The sequence below is a fragment of the Octopus bimaculoides genome, chromosome 8, assembly GCF_046866305.1.
Source record: "Octopus bimaculoides isolate indiv1 chromosome 8, ASM4686630v1, whole genome shotgun sequence".
NCBI classification, from domain to species: domain Eukaryota; kingdom Metazoa; phylum Mollusca; class Cephalopoda; order Octopoda; family Octopodidae; genus Octopus; species Octopus bimaculoides.
The window spans coordinates 95,526,700-95,542,349 of record NC_142935.1 but is presented as its reverse complement, the minus strand read 5'-3'; the positions used below and the strand labels follow the sequence as shown (position 1 = coordinate 95,542,349).

Below are 15,650 nucleotides of genomic sequence, written 5' to 3'. Positions count from 1 at the left end.
TTAAATCCTGTGTATATGTGAATCTATGTTGTATCGAAACATGTGTAGAGTTTATTAAATAGCTGTGTAAACGTACTCCTTCCTGTTGACTCTATTTATTGAATTTATATATGTATATATATATATATATATGTACATACACATATATTTATTCACACATAGATACATGCATATACACACATACATATATCTATATGTAAGGGGCCTTTTAGCTTAATGATTAGAGCACTGTATCTGAGTCTGAGTCTGTATCTGAGGAGTATGGGGTTCGACTCCCCATAGCTGCCTGCTGGCAACTTTTTTTTCCCATCTTCTAAGGGTAAATATCTAATCTTTGTCTCCTGTTTTCACAGCTCTACTGCATTCGAAATTTACATTCTTGTCTGTAAAATACCAACACATTCAGGGCTTCTTAAGTTTGTTTATGACACACACACACATATATATATATATATATACACACACACACACACACATATTCTTTTACTTGTTTCAATCATTTGACTGTGGCCATGCTGGAGCACAACCATGAAGGGTTTTGTAGTCGAAGAAATCAACCTCAGGACTTATTTCTTAAGCCTAGTACTTATTCTATCAGTCTCTTTTGCTGAACTGCTAAGTTACAGGGACGTAAACACAATTTGTCAAACGGTGATGGGGGAACAAACACAGACACACACATATATATGTTAATATAGATATATACGACGGGTTTCTTTCAGTTTCCGTCTACCAAATCCACTCACAACGCTTTGGGTGGCCCGAGACTATAGTAGAAGACACTTGCCCAAGGTGCCACGCAATGGGACTGAACCTGGAACCTTGTGGCTGGGAATCAAGCTTCTTACCACACAGCCACGCCTGTGCCTGTATATAACAAACTTTTTATAGTTTCTGTCTACTGAATTCACTCAAAAGGTACCGGTTAGACTATGATTATTGTAAAAGACACTTCCCTAAGATGCTGAGTAGTGGGTTAGAACCTGATACCACATGGGTGTGAAGTGAACTTTTTAACCACACACACATACCTGCACTGATGTAATATTTGTATTGTTTATCTTTTACTTGTTTCATCCATCGGGATGCAGCCATACTGGGGGTGCTGCTTTGAAGAGTTTAGTTGAACAAAGTAACACCAGCTCATATATTGTGAAGTATGCCGAACTGCTAAGTTACAGGGATATAAACGAACCAACACTGGTTGCCGAGTGGTGAGTAGGACATGCACAACACAAACACATACATACATATACGCCCCCCCCCACCACCACCACCATACATACATTATATATATGTGAGTGTGTGTGCGTGCACATGTGTGTACACAGTGGACTTCCTTACAGTTTCAGTCAGCCAAATTTACTTACTCAATATCAGTTTGGCCAGAACTAAAGTAGAAGACACTTGCCCAAGGTGTCAGGCAGTGAGACTCCACCCAAACCCATAGGTTTGGAAAACATACCCCATAACAACAACCTTATGTATATAATACATTAATGCATATATACACACATACATATATGTTTACTTACATATATGTAGTATAATTTATGAATTATTTTATATATACACACATATATATTTATTTACATATATATATGTAGTATAATTATGTATTATTTTATATATATATATATACATACATATATATATAATATATATACACAAATACACACACATATATATATAGACATAAATATATACGTATACGTATGTATATATATATACACACACATATATATACACATATGTATACATACATATACACACATGTATGTATGCATATATACATATATATATATATACATATATATGCATACATGTATACATATATATACATATATGTATACACATACATATATATACATACATATATATATGCACACATATATACATACATATATATACATACGTATATACATACATTATGTATATATATATATACATACATACATACACACACATATATATATATACACACACACATATATATATATATATAGATTACTTGATTAACCATTTCTGGCCTTTCAGCTGTCATTGCTCCCTCTCCCTTTTCTTCTCAGTCTACAGGCCTTAGGTTACCGAGTACTCCAGTGTCATGGGGGAAATGTACCCAGCACACGTTGTAAATTTGTTGGCTATAGGAAGGGCATCCAGCCACAGAAGCTGACAAGTCCAAGCACTAGTATTGAGGAGCAGTAGCTCTTAAGAAGTGTGTAAAATCGCTATGGTCCGTCCAACCCATTTCATTATAAAAGCGAATGTAAAGTGATGACAATCTCTCACTCTCTCTATATATATAATATTTATAATACATACATACATATATATATATATATATATATATATATATATATATATATATATATAATGTATGTATAAACATTTTATATTTATATTATTTTGTGTGCGTTAATTTTTACATTTTCGTAAGTAACTGCATATACACGTTTTATATATATATGTATATATATATATATATATATATACACATATATATATACACGTACATTTCTATACATTTGTATAGTTATTATGTATAAAGTTTATTTTACATTACATATTTTATTTCACATGTGTGTGTACATTACATTGATATATAACGATATATATATATATATATATATATATACTTAGGATTATATGCATATATTATTATTATATACATTTATTTTAAATTTATTGCATGTATATATATATATATATACATATATATTTATAGTATACGCAATTTTTAGGTATATATACATTTGATTGGGGATGTTGAACGTAAACAAAGATAACGTTATTTTTTGTTGTTTTTTTTTTCCACTTACAGGTACTTTGTGAAGTTGCCAGACGTCGACATTGTCAGCGGAGACTTTCAAGAAGTTGTGTACTGAAGCCAGAAATTCTTCCTCGGAAATCGAACCAGCCGTCATCACTTCATGGATCTGCAATGGACCGGACTTAGGGAAACCCCTTTTCCTTCTAGGTGGGTTAGGTTATAGAACTGTCTCTGCACCGGACTAAAAACGACTACTGTAATGCAAAATATATTAAACATACAATATATATAAGTAAATAATTTTATTTGCCGTTGAATTAAGCGAGAGACAGAGTTCCCGTGGCCAGTAAATAGTAAGTGTTGTGAATTACAAGTCATGTTGGCATCCCTTCCCTCTCTTATAGGAATCGTCTAGAGCCAGCAGTTTCAAGGTACCCCGCCTCTATTCAGTCCGTGGAGTCTCTGTAAATATAGGTCAACTGCTGAAAGCTTTTATTATTTAAATTTTCTTCATTGATCCTACCAGTTCTGGCTGAAATTAAACAGTTAGCATCTCTCTCTCTTATATATATATATATGTATATATATATATATATATATATATATATATATATATATGGAGAAAGTTGCACCAATCTGTCATAAATACTAATAATTAGTAACAACATAAAATACATCCCAAAACACTTGAATGTACAACACATGTAGAATATTATAGTCTTACTGTGTATCTATAAAACCGCATGCTGAAGCTATATACTCGTTATATATATATATATTTGTATACACGCATATTTGAATGAGTAAATATTAATGTATGTATATATATATATATATATATATATATATATATATATATCTCATACTCATTTAAGGGTATATTTGTGTGTAAAGCTTATGCAAGCACATCTTAATTGAAAATATAAGAAAAGTTACTAAAAGAGGGTAAATAAAGAATTAGTTCTTCACTCATATTTTATATATATTTCACAGGAAGAGGGTGTAAGTTGGAATTATGCTGGCAACCGAGTAAAAAAAAAAAAACTTTCCAAATATTTTTTGAATTCCTATTTCGTATTTCTTTTTTTTTTTGGCTTTGCCTTTTTTTTTCTGCAGTGAAGAAAAGAAATAATTAAGATGAAATAAGTCCAGTAAATATTGCATTGATGTGGCAAACGATATTGTTTAATGACAAATTGTAATGTCGTTTGTTTGAGACTCGAACAGAGACCAGAAGTCGTCATGCGGCACTTCTACATTAATAATATTAACGGTGAAAATAATGATTTCTTACATTTTTAATAATGATAATAATAATGATGATAATACTGTTTTCTCTCTCCCCCCCTCTTCACATGGAATACGTAATTGTATTTTATTCACTTAACGAAGGAAAATATTTTATTCTACGTGCTCTCTCCCCTTCGCTGCGTGTATGGAGCAGTGAGAGAGGGGCAAAGTAAGAGTATGTATGTGTATGTCACCCCGCTCTCTGTCTAAGAACATATGTGTATGTATCGTAAATACATGTGTTAATAGTGTATGTGAGTGCCATTTTAATACTTGTGTGTATAGGCATGTGTGTAGTGTAGTTCTAGTGTCTACATCTGTGTGTATTGCTTATGTGTATAGGGGAAGAGTGGTAGTATGAGTGATAGAGAGAAAGAGAATAATCGGTTAGAGGAAGGAGGCTGAGTAAGCGATAGAAGCGTGTAAGAATTTAATAGAGAGTGCTTTGCTTATGAAGGGCAGTGAGTAGTAGGTGAAGTATATATGACATAAAAAAGGAGTGTGTACTTGTATTTATCTAGAGAGGGTATGCAAGCGAAGGGGAGGAGTGAAAGAGTAGAAGGTGGAGTGAGAGCAGTGTGTACGTGTATAGAAAGAGGTAAGTTGTATAGAAGGGGAGGAAAGAGTGTGGGTGTTTATTAAAAAACCATATGTAAAGAGCGAGAGAGAAAGAAAGAGGAGTAGATGGAGGAATGACGTAGTTAGAAAGGAAGTTGATACATATTTTATAGAGAGGGGTAAAGCTGTGGAAGAGGAGAGTGTAAGTGTAGTTGTATGTATGTGTTGGGGGATGAAGTGGCAGATAATTGGCTGAGCGCCAATCAGCCTTTGTCAGTCTAGCAGCACATGATATCGTAGCCGACTGTTTCAAGGTGCTCCAAAGTTACTATAATTAACTACCCAATCGTAACTTGCCTTTTGACAGCTCTCCTTGACGTTGGCAAGGCAACGGGGTCAGTGTCGTCCTTGATGGCTTGACAGGTGCCGTGACACTTCAGCTACAAGCATGTACGCCAAAGGGAAAGGCTCTACAGTGCCGTCTGATGCTCAAGCTAGGGAAAAGTAAGTACTACTACAACCACACCGCCACCACTATTATTATTATCATCATCATACCTCTCTCTCTCTCACTCACTCACTCTCTCTCATTCCTCGATCTCTTTCGACCTCCCTCCCTCCTTCCTCTCTCATGTCTTCGCTCCATGTTTCGATGTCTTTAATTTCTTGTTCCACTTGCTGTTGTTATTGTTATGATGGTTATTGTTGTTGGTATTCGACATGTCTGTATGTAGCACGTTTGTTTATATGTATCCTCCCGGACCGAAGCTCTTCGTTTCGCAGGTTTGTGGAGCTAGGTAGGATCTCGGCTATTAGGGTAAATAGACAAAAACACACATGTAGCCAAGGGTTTTGTTTTAATTAAACCTCCCTCACCTTTCTAAAATGAACCACCTGACGATCTTAACTTCTTTATTTGTTTATTTACTACCCATTCTTCCCCCTCATTCATTAATTTACAACTCGGGTCTTTAGTTACTTTACATACAACACCGAATCCTGAGCTTTTCTTTCAGGATTCCAGGGGCCCCTATCTAACCCTATTTACACTTTCTAACCATCTACCATTCTTATTCCTATTTCATATCCATAAAGTTAGTACTAATTACATACCAGAATTGATTCTATTCTCTCTGTTCCTTGGGTCTAATCAAAACAAATAATTTTACTGCATTAATATTAAATGAAATTAAGCCGAGATTGTCGGTTCAGTTTCACTTCATATGATAGATATTATTAACTCTAAAGAAACACATCGACACTACAACATTGTATCTGTCCATCCCATATAAATCTCTTGTTCCTGTATGTAATAGAAAGCAGACCAACCACCAAGCCTATAGCTTTAGTGGAAAAGACCCAAACGAGTTTTTTTATTGCTGAATTCACTGCTGTGGTTTGAAACTTCACTTTTAATCTTTTATGTCTACGTGTGTATGTTAGCGAAGTTAAGTACCAGTAATATACTGCGTTGTTCATTAAACTTAGGATGATATATGTTGGTTTAGTGGTATTCTTATTCCGCTATGAATGAATGCCCTATGTATAAAGGTGTGCGTTTTTTAAACAGGGCCATGGTGGTTGTAATCAAGTTAATTGCATGTTGATTAACTAAATAAAGTGCTGCAGTTTGGAGGGTCAGTATTTGAAGGGATTATTTATTGATAGATGTTTGAGTATGTCCAGAGAAGGGGTAACAAACGGCTGCTTAGCAATTGCAGGGTGCGGGGAAACCCTGGCTGTTCTTGTTAGTGGCGGCACCCAACAATAAAATTATAAAAGAAGCGGTCCTTTACGGTCAACACAAATAAAACTTCTCGATACGCACACATGTACACACTTTCAGTCACATTGCATGTACATACATTACAACCGGTCTCATAACACCACATGTATAAACACATACATACAGCCGGCTTCACAACACTACATACATATAACAAACATAGCTTCGCTGTAAGCCGGAGATTGTATGGTGGCTCGACTTGCCAGAATTAGCCATGAGAAACCAACTTCAATTTATTCCCCCACTGCGTTAAAAATTAATAAAAAAAACAGGCATTGAATAATGTTGTCCAAGGTATATTTATGTCTGAAGAAAAAAAAAAAAAAAGATGGAGTTGGTTGTGACTGAAATGGTTTTCTGACCATTGGTCTCCTCATTACATGTTTACCTGGGGCTAAACAGCACGATACAAACATCACACAAGCAAACGCCTCAGCCACATTCTGCCATGCTAGAATAAGGTATGCATTGGGAAGTGTGTATCCCTTATTTCCAAAAGGATACATGGTTGCGACTGGAGTACTTTTTGATCATTGGTTTTACTCGATCATCGTTAACCTAGTGTTAAACAACGTTGCCTATGTATACACATTGGACGGGTCAGTGAGGAAACCGATACTCTGTAGCTCGTCTTGTTAGAAATAGCAGCCAAATGCCATCGAGAATTCCTGCTCCCTGAAATATACACAACAGGCAAATCACTTCAATGTATGTACAGCAATTACGAGCCAACTAGAGACTATCTGGTACAACTTGACCTGTTTAGTAATAGCAGTCAAACGCCCATCAGAATGACTTAAATAAAGAAAAGAACACATTAAATAAAGTAATCGTAGATATCCCTAAACGAAGAGGATGGTCGCGACTGGAATGCCTGTGATTATAGGTTTGCTCAATCATAGCTAACTTAGGACCAAGTCACAACATACAACCACAGATTTAAACAACAGAACCACACTACCACTTTGAATCCCATCGTGTCACGTACTCACGTAGCCTCACTAAGTACCATATATTCACACGTACACACTATGCCATGTATATACACATATATAAAGCACAGACTCACTTCATCGTTTACACATAGCATCACACTATCACATACACCACACGACCTCATCATTTCACGTACGTACACACAGCCTCACTATACCATGTATACAAACCTTCATTACTCCTCATATACACAGCTTCATTACAACTTGTACTCACACAGCATATACTGCTAAACCCTTAATGGACGGGAAACTTAAGTAATCCCATAAACCGGCCTTCCCCATTTTTGATATATACTGCATCTTAGTAGTGTGTGCTTCTTTCGGATTTATGTTTTTTACAAACGATCCTATATATATATATATATATATATATACATACATACAGTTTTCAGTTCATATTCACATAACCTCAATACGTCAAATACATACACACACATATATATGCACATATATACAGCTTCAGTGCACCATGTACACACTGATGATTTTTGTGTTACTCGACCTGCTAGAAATAATAAAAAAATTGTCGTATTCTCCTAATTTCTTAAAAATGTGGACACTTGGGTTCCCTGCATTTACGAAAAAGATGGGTTAGTTACGACGGGAATGCCTTTAATCAATAGATTTGCTTGATCGAGCTGACCTGAGGCTAACGACATCTGCCTCTCACATCCTCTCTCTGCCAACAGGAGGATCTTCATGGTTACTGAAACGTCCTAGAAATAGTAACAGAACACCCCTTCAGCCGCAATCTGCTGATGTACAGGAAAGGGATATAGACAATGTGCTTACTCTCAAAATGTGGGATTGTCATGGCCGGAATGCGTTTGATCATAGGCCTGCTCGCCCAGGGTTGACCTGGAAGTTAAACCACAACATACACACTCTGTCTCATCCCTCAACACATATACACAACCTCACTAACACCACATACACAGTCTCGATATACTTGCACCACCACGTTAAATACGCACACAAACTTCAATTAGATAGTCTGACCACTCTACACGTTTGTATGTGTGCATATATATATATATATATATATATACACTGTGTGTGTATACATACGCGTACATTATATATATATATATATATATATATATATATATATATATATATATATATATACAGTGACCATTACTAGGACACACAGACAGACACTAAAACACTGACTAATATCTGAAATTTCTATTTCCCTCCCAAAATTTTACTGAGTCTCTCTCCTCTTCCTCCTCCACATCTTGTTGTTGCTGCTACTGCTGCTGGCTTTGTTGTTATTTCTCCTGTCTTTATTGTTGCACTACTTTATTATTTAGCACTTTTCGATGTCTGTCTATTTCTCTTTCTCTATTTTCCATTTCTAAGATGCAATAAATATAAGTAAAGCCAACCAACCCAGTGTTATCCCTTTCTTTAACATTCTATTATTGTTACCCCGCCTTTTCTTCATATTTGTATCCTCTCTACCTCCACGTTTAATTATATTGTTATCCCTACCCAGCATGTGTTAAATCTCTTCTTAATTTTCTACTCCGTTCTCCTTGTTACTGTGTCTTCTTTTACCCCTTATATTTATTTGTTACGTTTAAAACCTTATTGTACACCACCTACCTTGCTGGTTAAAAGTGTGCCCAGTTGCACCTTTAGCTTTTTTTTGCATTAAAGTTTGTACTAATCTTGTTATCCCACTTCTGTTAAACATCTCTGATTAACTTCCCTCGTTTTCATATGTATTACATTCTTTTCCTTGCTTGTTAGCCCTCGCTATATTTCCTATCCTTTTCCTTTATTCGTGCCCAACCGTATTATAATCATTATTCCTCTTAATTGTGACCCATTTTTATTTCTTCCTATTCACCTCTTTGTTTTACGTTGTTGCCCTATATGGCCTCTGCCTGGTCATTCTAGATGCTAGAAATACTAGTAAAAATCTTCAAATCACAAGCTAGTCTATTTTTTTTTAACGAAGAACATCGGAAAGTGTAGTTTAGGTATACTGTCTTAATACACAGGGTAGTTACGAGTGGAACGCCTAGGTCTGCTTCATCAGATCTGACCTGGGACTAAACATCGTCTGTTATTAATCTTCAAACGTTATCCTCTTCCTAAAGAAGTACCGTCCAGTTTTTCTCCCCTTCCCTCAGCAGTAACATTACCCTCATGTCCCTTTCATAAACCACCCCATAAGATGTTAGCCCCTACCACAACTGTCCAAACATGTCTTAGCATTTAACATTTGAAATACTTCAGCTATAAACATGTGGCAAACACCATCATTCATTGCTCTTAATTACTACTACTACTACTACTACTACCACCACTACCATAGTATGCTTGTGTTCTCAATAAAATATTTCTGTGTGTGCATATGCATATGTGTGTATATGTGTATATATGTGTATGTACATGTGTGCACGTGTGTTTATGTATATGCATGTACATGTATACGTATGTGTATATGTATTATACATGTGTGTGTGTGTATATATATATATATATATATATATGCATGTATTCTGTCAAGAAAATAAACACTTGTATACATCTATAGATGTGTCTGTATATTCTTGCCTAGTTGTTTCTGTGTATATACACTTCGTATACACCCCTTCCTCCAAAACTTTGTATGTATATATGTATATACCTATATACACATGCAAACATCTACCACTTTATTTTTCCAGCAGATTAATGTTTTCATGTTTGATTTAACCAGTATAAATATAAACCACTTTTTGCAATTTCAGGTTAGCATTATATGTCTATGAATATTTACTACATGTTGGAGCTCAGAAAAGTGCACAGACGTTTTTATCAGAAGTAAGTATAAATTATATTTATGGCACGCACCCTTACATTTGTTTCTCGCTGGGTCATCTGCCTATGCCCTCTGTCATATTTTACTACGCGACACTTGGCTGCTCATCAATCTCTGGTCCCCATGTTTAGCACACAGTCCTCGGCTGCTTACTTTTCCCATCCAGTCTCTTTTTACAGAATGATCCTCAGCTGGTCATCTGCTCACGGTATCCATGTGTGCAACTTGGTCGTCGGTTGCTCATATAACTATGATCTCTGTTTTACCACATGGTCTCTCCTGGTTCACTTTGGTAACTGCCCCATAATCTCCCTGGTCTTTGGCCGTTTTACCATAGTCTTTTGGTCATCTGCCCGTGGTCTCTATAACATGGTTCCTATCTGGTTATCTACCCGTAATCTGTGCCTTCTTACAACATGGTTCTGGTGATCTAACCATAGATCTACTTTCTTCGCCATGAGCCAGTCAATAAGTCACCATATAGCCACTCAATCCCGTTAGAATTAGCAGCCAGGTCTTCAAATCACACTCTTCTGTCTTATATGGCATTAACAGATTAGTTTTATATATAACATGGATTAGTTGTGCTTTGATCATAAGACTGCTTGGTTAGTGTTGAACTAGAACCAAACAGCAACCTGTGTTACCACATGGTTTTTTCGAGGTCATCTACCCAAAGTCTCTATCTTTTCTTTATTACATGGTTCCTTTCTTGTTAGCTACATGAAAGATTATTCTTTGCACCATTGGTTCTCACTTGGTTTCTACTTCCTTTATTATCTACACATGGTCTCTACTGTTTTTGCATATGGTCTCTACTGTTTTCATTACTTGAACCTCACTTGGTCTCCGTTCATTGTCTCTTGTGTCTTTACTAATTGGTTCTCACCCAGTCATCTACCCAGGGTCTCTACCATTGTCACCACTTACTCTTTTCTCACTTGGTCATCTAATCTTGATCTTTAACTTTACAACTGGGTCTTCACTCAGTCCTTTACATATTGTGGTCAGTACTTTACCACATGGTCATCATCTAGTTTCTACTGGTTATTGCTTAGTTATCACCTGGTAACCATGCTCCAGTTGGTAGTTTCTGAATCACCTCCATCACTGCCAACACAAAAACATTTATAGTCATTCAGCTCGCTAGAAATAGCAGCCATGTTTTCTTTTGTTTTTCTTTTCTTGTTTGTTAAGAGCTTAGAGAAGGAAGAGAAGTGCCCATGACCCTTGTTAGGGGCCCTTCGTTACTGTTGAAAAGAAGTCATCCTCATACTGGAAACCTGACCCTGAATGAGTGCAACACAGTGGACCCTAATAAAGGCAGCTAAGGGCTAGATGACCCGTGTTAAACCAGGCAATGATGTCTACCAACCTGCCATATTTAAGGCAGGGCACATTAGATAATGTTGTCCTAGATACACTTACATCTGATTAGAAGACAGGATGATCATGACTGGAATGCTTTTAAACATAAGTTGCTCAGTCAGAGCCAACCTGCAGTTGAACACCAACTCCGTTACTAACAGTCATTAAATATCATCATAGTGACTTTGAAACTGCCTTTTTAATTTGTGTTTTTTAAATATTCTTTACATTTGGGGAAAGTCATATTAAAGTCTATAACCACTCTCACCAGTTGTGATTCCTGTTTTGTCTTTTGGTTACATTCCTAAATGCTGTTAATAATACATATCTTCTGTCTAGTTGTAGGGTCCATATTGTCATGGATTGGTGACAAAAATATTGGTGCATTTTTTTTCTTTTATAACATAAGTACAGACATGACTAAATGGTTCCATTGAATAGCACCTTTTGGCAAGTGTTTTCTACTGTAGTCTTGGGCCAGCTAAAGTCTTGTAAGTGAATTTGGTAGATGGATCTTGAGAGAAATCTGTTTTATATACATGTGTGTATGTTGTTGTGTGCTTGTATTTCTTTGTTGGCATGGCTCAAAGGCTGTAAACGAGTGTCACTGTCACACAAGCAGTGTCCTTCATCCTTTGTTTCCAATCTGCCATGAGAACATGTCCAGCCATGGGGAAATATTACCTTGCTTGGAAACAGGTGAAAGCGACCTGTAAGTGCATTCGGCCATGGAAAATATGCCCCAGTGGATTCTGTGTGATCTATGCAAGCTTGGAAACGTGGACACCAAAATGATGATTAAACTTTTTTTTCATCAGTGATCTAAATTAAAACTTTTCATCAAAATTTCAAGTTTACTTTTGTTCTGATCACCAGCTTAATTAATGACAAGTTGTTTTACTAAATTCTTCCTTATTTTCAAAATTAATTGAAGCAAAGGCATCTTATTTCAATAAAAATGGTAACAAAAGGGTTAATCGGGGTTTGAAATATGTAAATCAATCCCTGCTTGGAATTGACTCCAAAATAGAAATTGGTGAATAAGAGTTAGTGAAAATAACTACGAGAGCTAGCTAGATCAATGGTCCTCAACCAGAGGCCATGTAAGATTTTTAGGGTCCATGCAACTAGAGTAGTAAATTAGAGACTCACAGTAGTATATTAAGGGTGCATGAAAAATTTTTGCTTTAAATGTATTTATTGCAAGAGACCTCTAAATTTGAAAAACAAAATAGGAATAGAACAGTAATCATAGAAAATGGTTGAAAACCACTTAGATGAAATCTCACAGCCTACTATTTCCTATTTTAATCTGATAAGCGGTGTTAATAAATAAGTACCAGTGAAACATTGTAGTTGCTTTCCTCAATTGTACATACTTCCCTGTCAAAGTTGGACTGTCTGTCCTGTGGTAAAGGCATGCAGGCCACAACATCACACAATCTCTGCCTTGTAACTCATTCTACCAATTTCTGTTTCAGATTCGATGGGAAAAAAATATTACATTAGGTGAACCTCCGGGATTTTTACATTCATGGTGGTGGTAAGTGTATATATGTATATAACCAATTTTATTGTGTGTATATGTATATTTGTTATATATTGTAAATCTTAATTTGTGTAGCGGTTGTCTTTAGTGTGTGCATGTATATTGTAAACCGTGATTACTGTGTAGAATCTCTGAGTTGGTAAAATATATATGTATGGAATCTATAGCTACTCGGATCAGTGTGTATGTTTTATTGTGTTTAATATTTAGCATGATTGTTGTGTGCATGCATGTATACTCTATACATGTATGCATATAAAATGAATGTATGTATGATATACATATTGCATATCTGATCACTGTTGTGTGTGTGTATATATTTTTACAATCTTGGTCTTAATGTGTATGTATTATACATCAAACTCTTGTCACTGTGTATAGAGTGTATATATTTGTGGAGAGCAGTGCTTTATGTGTGTGCATGGGTTATGTTAAGTCTCATATTGTGTAGAGTAGTGTTTATGTATCACTGCATGCACATGTTGGAATTATGTATTGCATTGTGGGGTGTTTTCGTGTGTGTGTGTGTGTATATATATATATATATATATATATATATATATATAGTGTATGTATATGTATTTTCTGTACACAATTTATCTGGTACCTGTTTATAATATATGATAATGTGTGTATACGAAATGATAAATTTGTATAATGTCTCTAATGGTTGTGTGTGGTGTGTAGAGATTAGATATACCTCATTACTGTGGCTTCAACGTAAACTATTCTGATTTCCTTCACTATCTGTTATCCATCCCATTCTGCCCTTCTTTAAGTCTCACATTAATCAACCTCCTTCATCACTAACCCTCCATCTTTACATCACAGGATCACTGTCACCTCTATCTCTCACATTCCACCAACATTAATTCAGAGAGAGAATCCTGATATAAGCACTCAAATCGAGAAATGAAAAACAAATCTTCTTTCAAATTACATATCTTAGCATTTTAGAAAGGGAACATGCAAGGTAGTGTATTCCTACAGTTAAGTAAAGAAAAACACAATGGAATGTTGATATGACTACTATGCCTTTTGATCTTAGGTCTGCCTGCTTTATCAGAATTGTCTCTGGATTAAACATCAACATTAACCCTATGGAGGAGCTTTAACTTGCTAGAAATTGTAGCCAAATCTCTCTAGAATCATGCATCGTCTTTTAAAAGAAAAAGAAAAGTATTGTATAATGTCTAATATTCAACTCTGTCTATGGTCATGGTTTGAATACTCTTGATCATAATTTTGTCCATGTCTAAATAGCAGCAACCACCAACTTCCTGCATTACCTTCCAATACCACCCGTCTCCACTCAAGTGTTGTGTATTAGAGAAATATGTACTTGTACTGAAGATGTTTGTGACTAGTGGAGTGTGACTGGATAATGTAGTGACTCTCTTGTGTCAACTGCTGTGGCAGTGACCTAGGTATTTGGTGACTTGGTGTGTCTGGTACAATGTGTGACTTTGACATGTAATATCTAGTGTGGAGTGTGCCTGATGTGTCACCATAAATACTTATCCATTAGATATGTAGGCCCTAGTTTGTTTGTGTAAACCTTGTGCTTTTAGAGTCTAGAGAGTGTAGGGTGTGGATATTTAACCCTTGCTCTACATAATGGAGCTTCCCTGGGTACATCAGTGATGTAATTCCCTGGGTGCAGGTCTGTATTGAACTCCAGAATGTAGGTTTGTATGATGTAAACACTGTGTCTGTGTGGTGGAAACATAGGCTGTTGGTCTTTGTTGCAATCTTACGGTTTGGATCTGTGTGATGTAACTACAGGAGGTGGGTCTATTATGTTACTTCATGGTGTGGATCTGTGATGTTACTCCATGGGGTGGACTTTTGATGTTACTTCATGGCGTGGGTATGTGTGATGTTCCTCCAAGTTGTTGGTCTGTGTTGTATCCCATGATGTAGGTCTGTTGGACAATGTGATCTGGCTACAAGATGTTACCCCACAGCTTGTTACTCCATATATGGATCTGTGTTGTAATCTCAGTGTAGAGGTATGTGTGATGTAACACATGTATATCGTGTGTGTGTGTGTGTATACTGAGGTAATGTCTTGTCTGTTGTGAATGTATGGTATATACTAGCCTGCATGGAAGCCTCTACGCTGTATCTGGTCTGATGTTTGTGGAGAGCAAGTAGCATGTGGCAGTGTACATGTGTATATATATTTATATACATTCTCGTAGTTTTGTGTTCATCCTACCCCATGTTCCTTCGTTGCAATATATGTGTGATCCTCTAATTAACATTACTACTATTGCCTTATTCTGTTTCATGTGGTGAATGGTGGGGGTTCCAGTTAGCTCTGTAGTGCTCTTTATCCACACTGCCACCCTACACTTTCTTTTCTCCCAGCATCTCACAAACACGTGTATATATATACACATGCATTATATATATAATGTGTGTGTGTGTAAATGTATGTATGTGTGTGTCTGCATAGTTTGTGGAAGTTTACTGTTTAACCAAACTTTTTTTTTTTTTTTTGTCCA

General features: G+C 36.0%; 2 protein-coding genes across 26 annotated transcripts in view; one reads left to right on the top strand and one right to left on the bottom strand.

The window, feature by feature from the left end:
• Window positions 1-2,955, bottom strand: part of LOC106874580 (ubiquitin-like-conjugating enzyme ATG10) — a 323,193-nt gene extending 320,238 nt beyond the window's left edge. The window contains exon 1 of one of the 2 annotated variants that reach the window (XM_014922365.3): window positions 2,823-2,955. In XM_014922365.3, the coding sequence (XP_014777851.1) occupies window positions 2,823-2,927 (105 nt within the window). In that variant the 5' untranslated portion in view covers window positions 2,928-2,955. The remainder of the gene's footprint in view (window positions 1-2,822) is intronic. The other variant, XM_052970266.2, reaches the window with a different exon arrangement.
• LOC106874579 (single-stranded DNA-binding protein 3) overlaps window positions 2,841-15,650 on the top strand; it is a 186,456-nt gene continuing 173,646 nt past the window's right edge. For 10 of the 24 annotated variants that reach the window (XM_089356844.1, XM_089356841.1, XM_089356830.1 and 7 more), the window contains exons 1-4: window positions 2,841-2,980; window positions 4,989-5,125; window positions 10,153-10,225; window positions 13,073-13,134. In XM_089356844.1, coding sequence (XP_089212970.1) covers window positions 5,070-5,125; window positions 10,153-10,225; window positions 13,073-13,134 — 191 coding nt within the window. In that variant the 5' untranslated portion in view covers window positions 2,841-2,980; window positions 4,989-5,069. The other 14 variants (XM_089356845.1, XM_089356843.1, XM_089356834.1 and 11 more) reach the window with 5 other exon arrangements.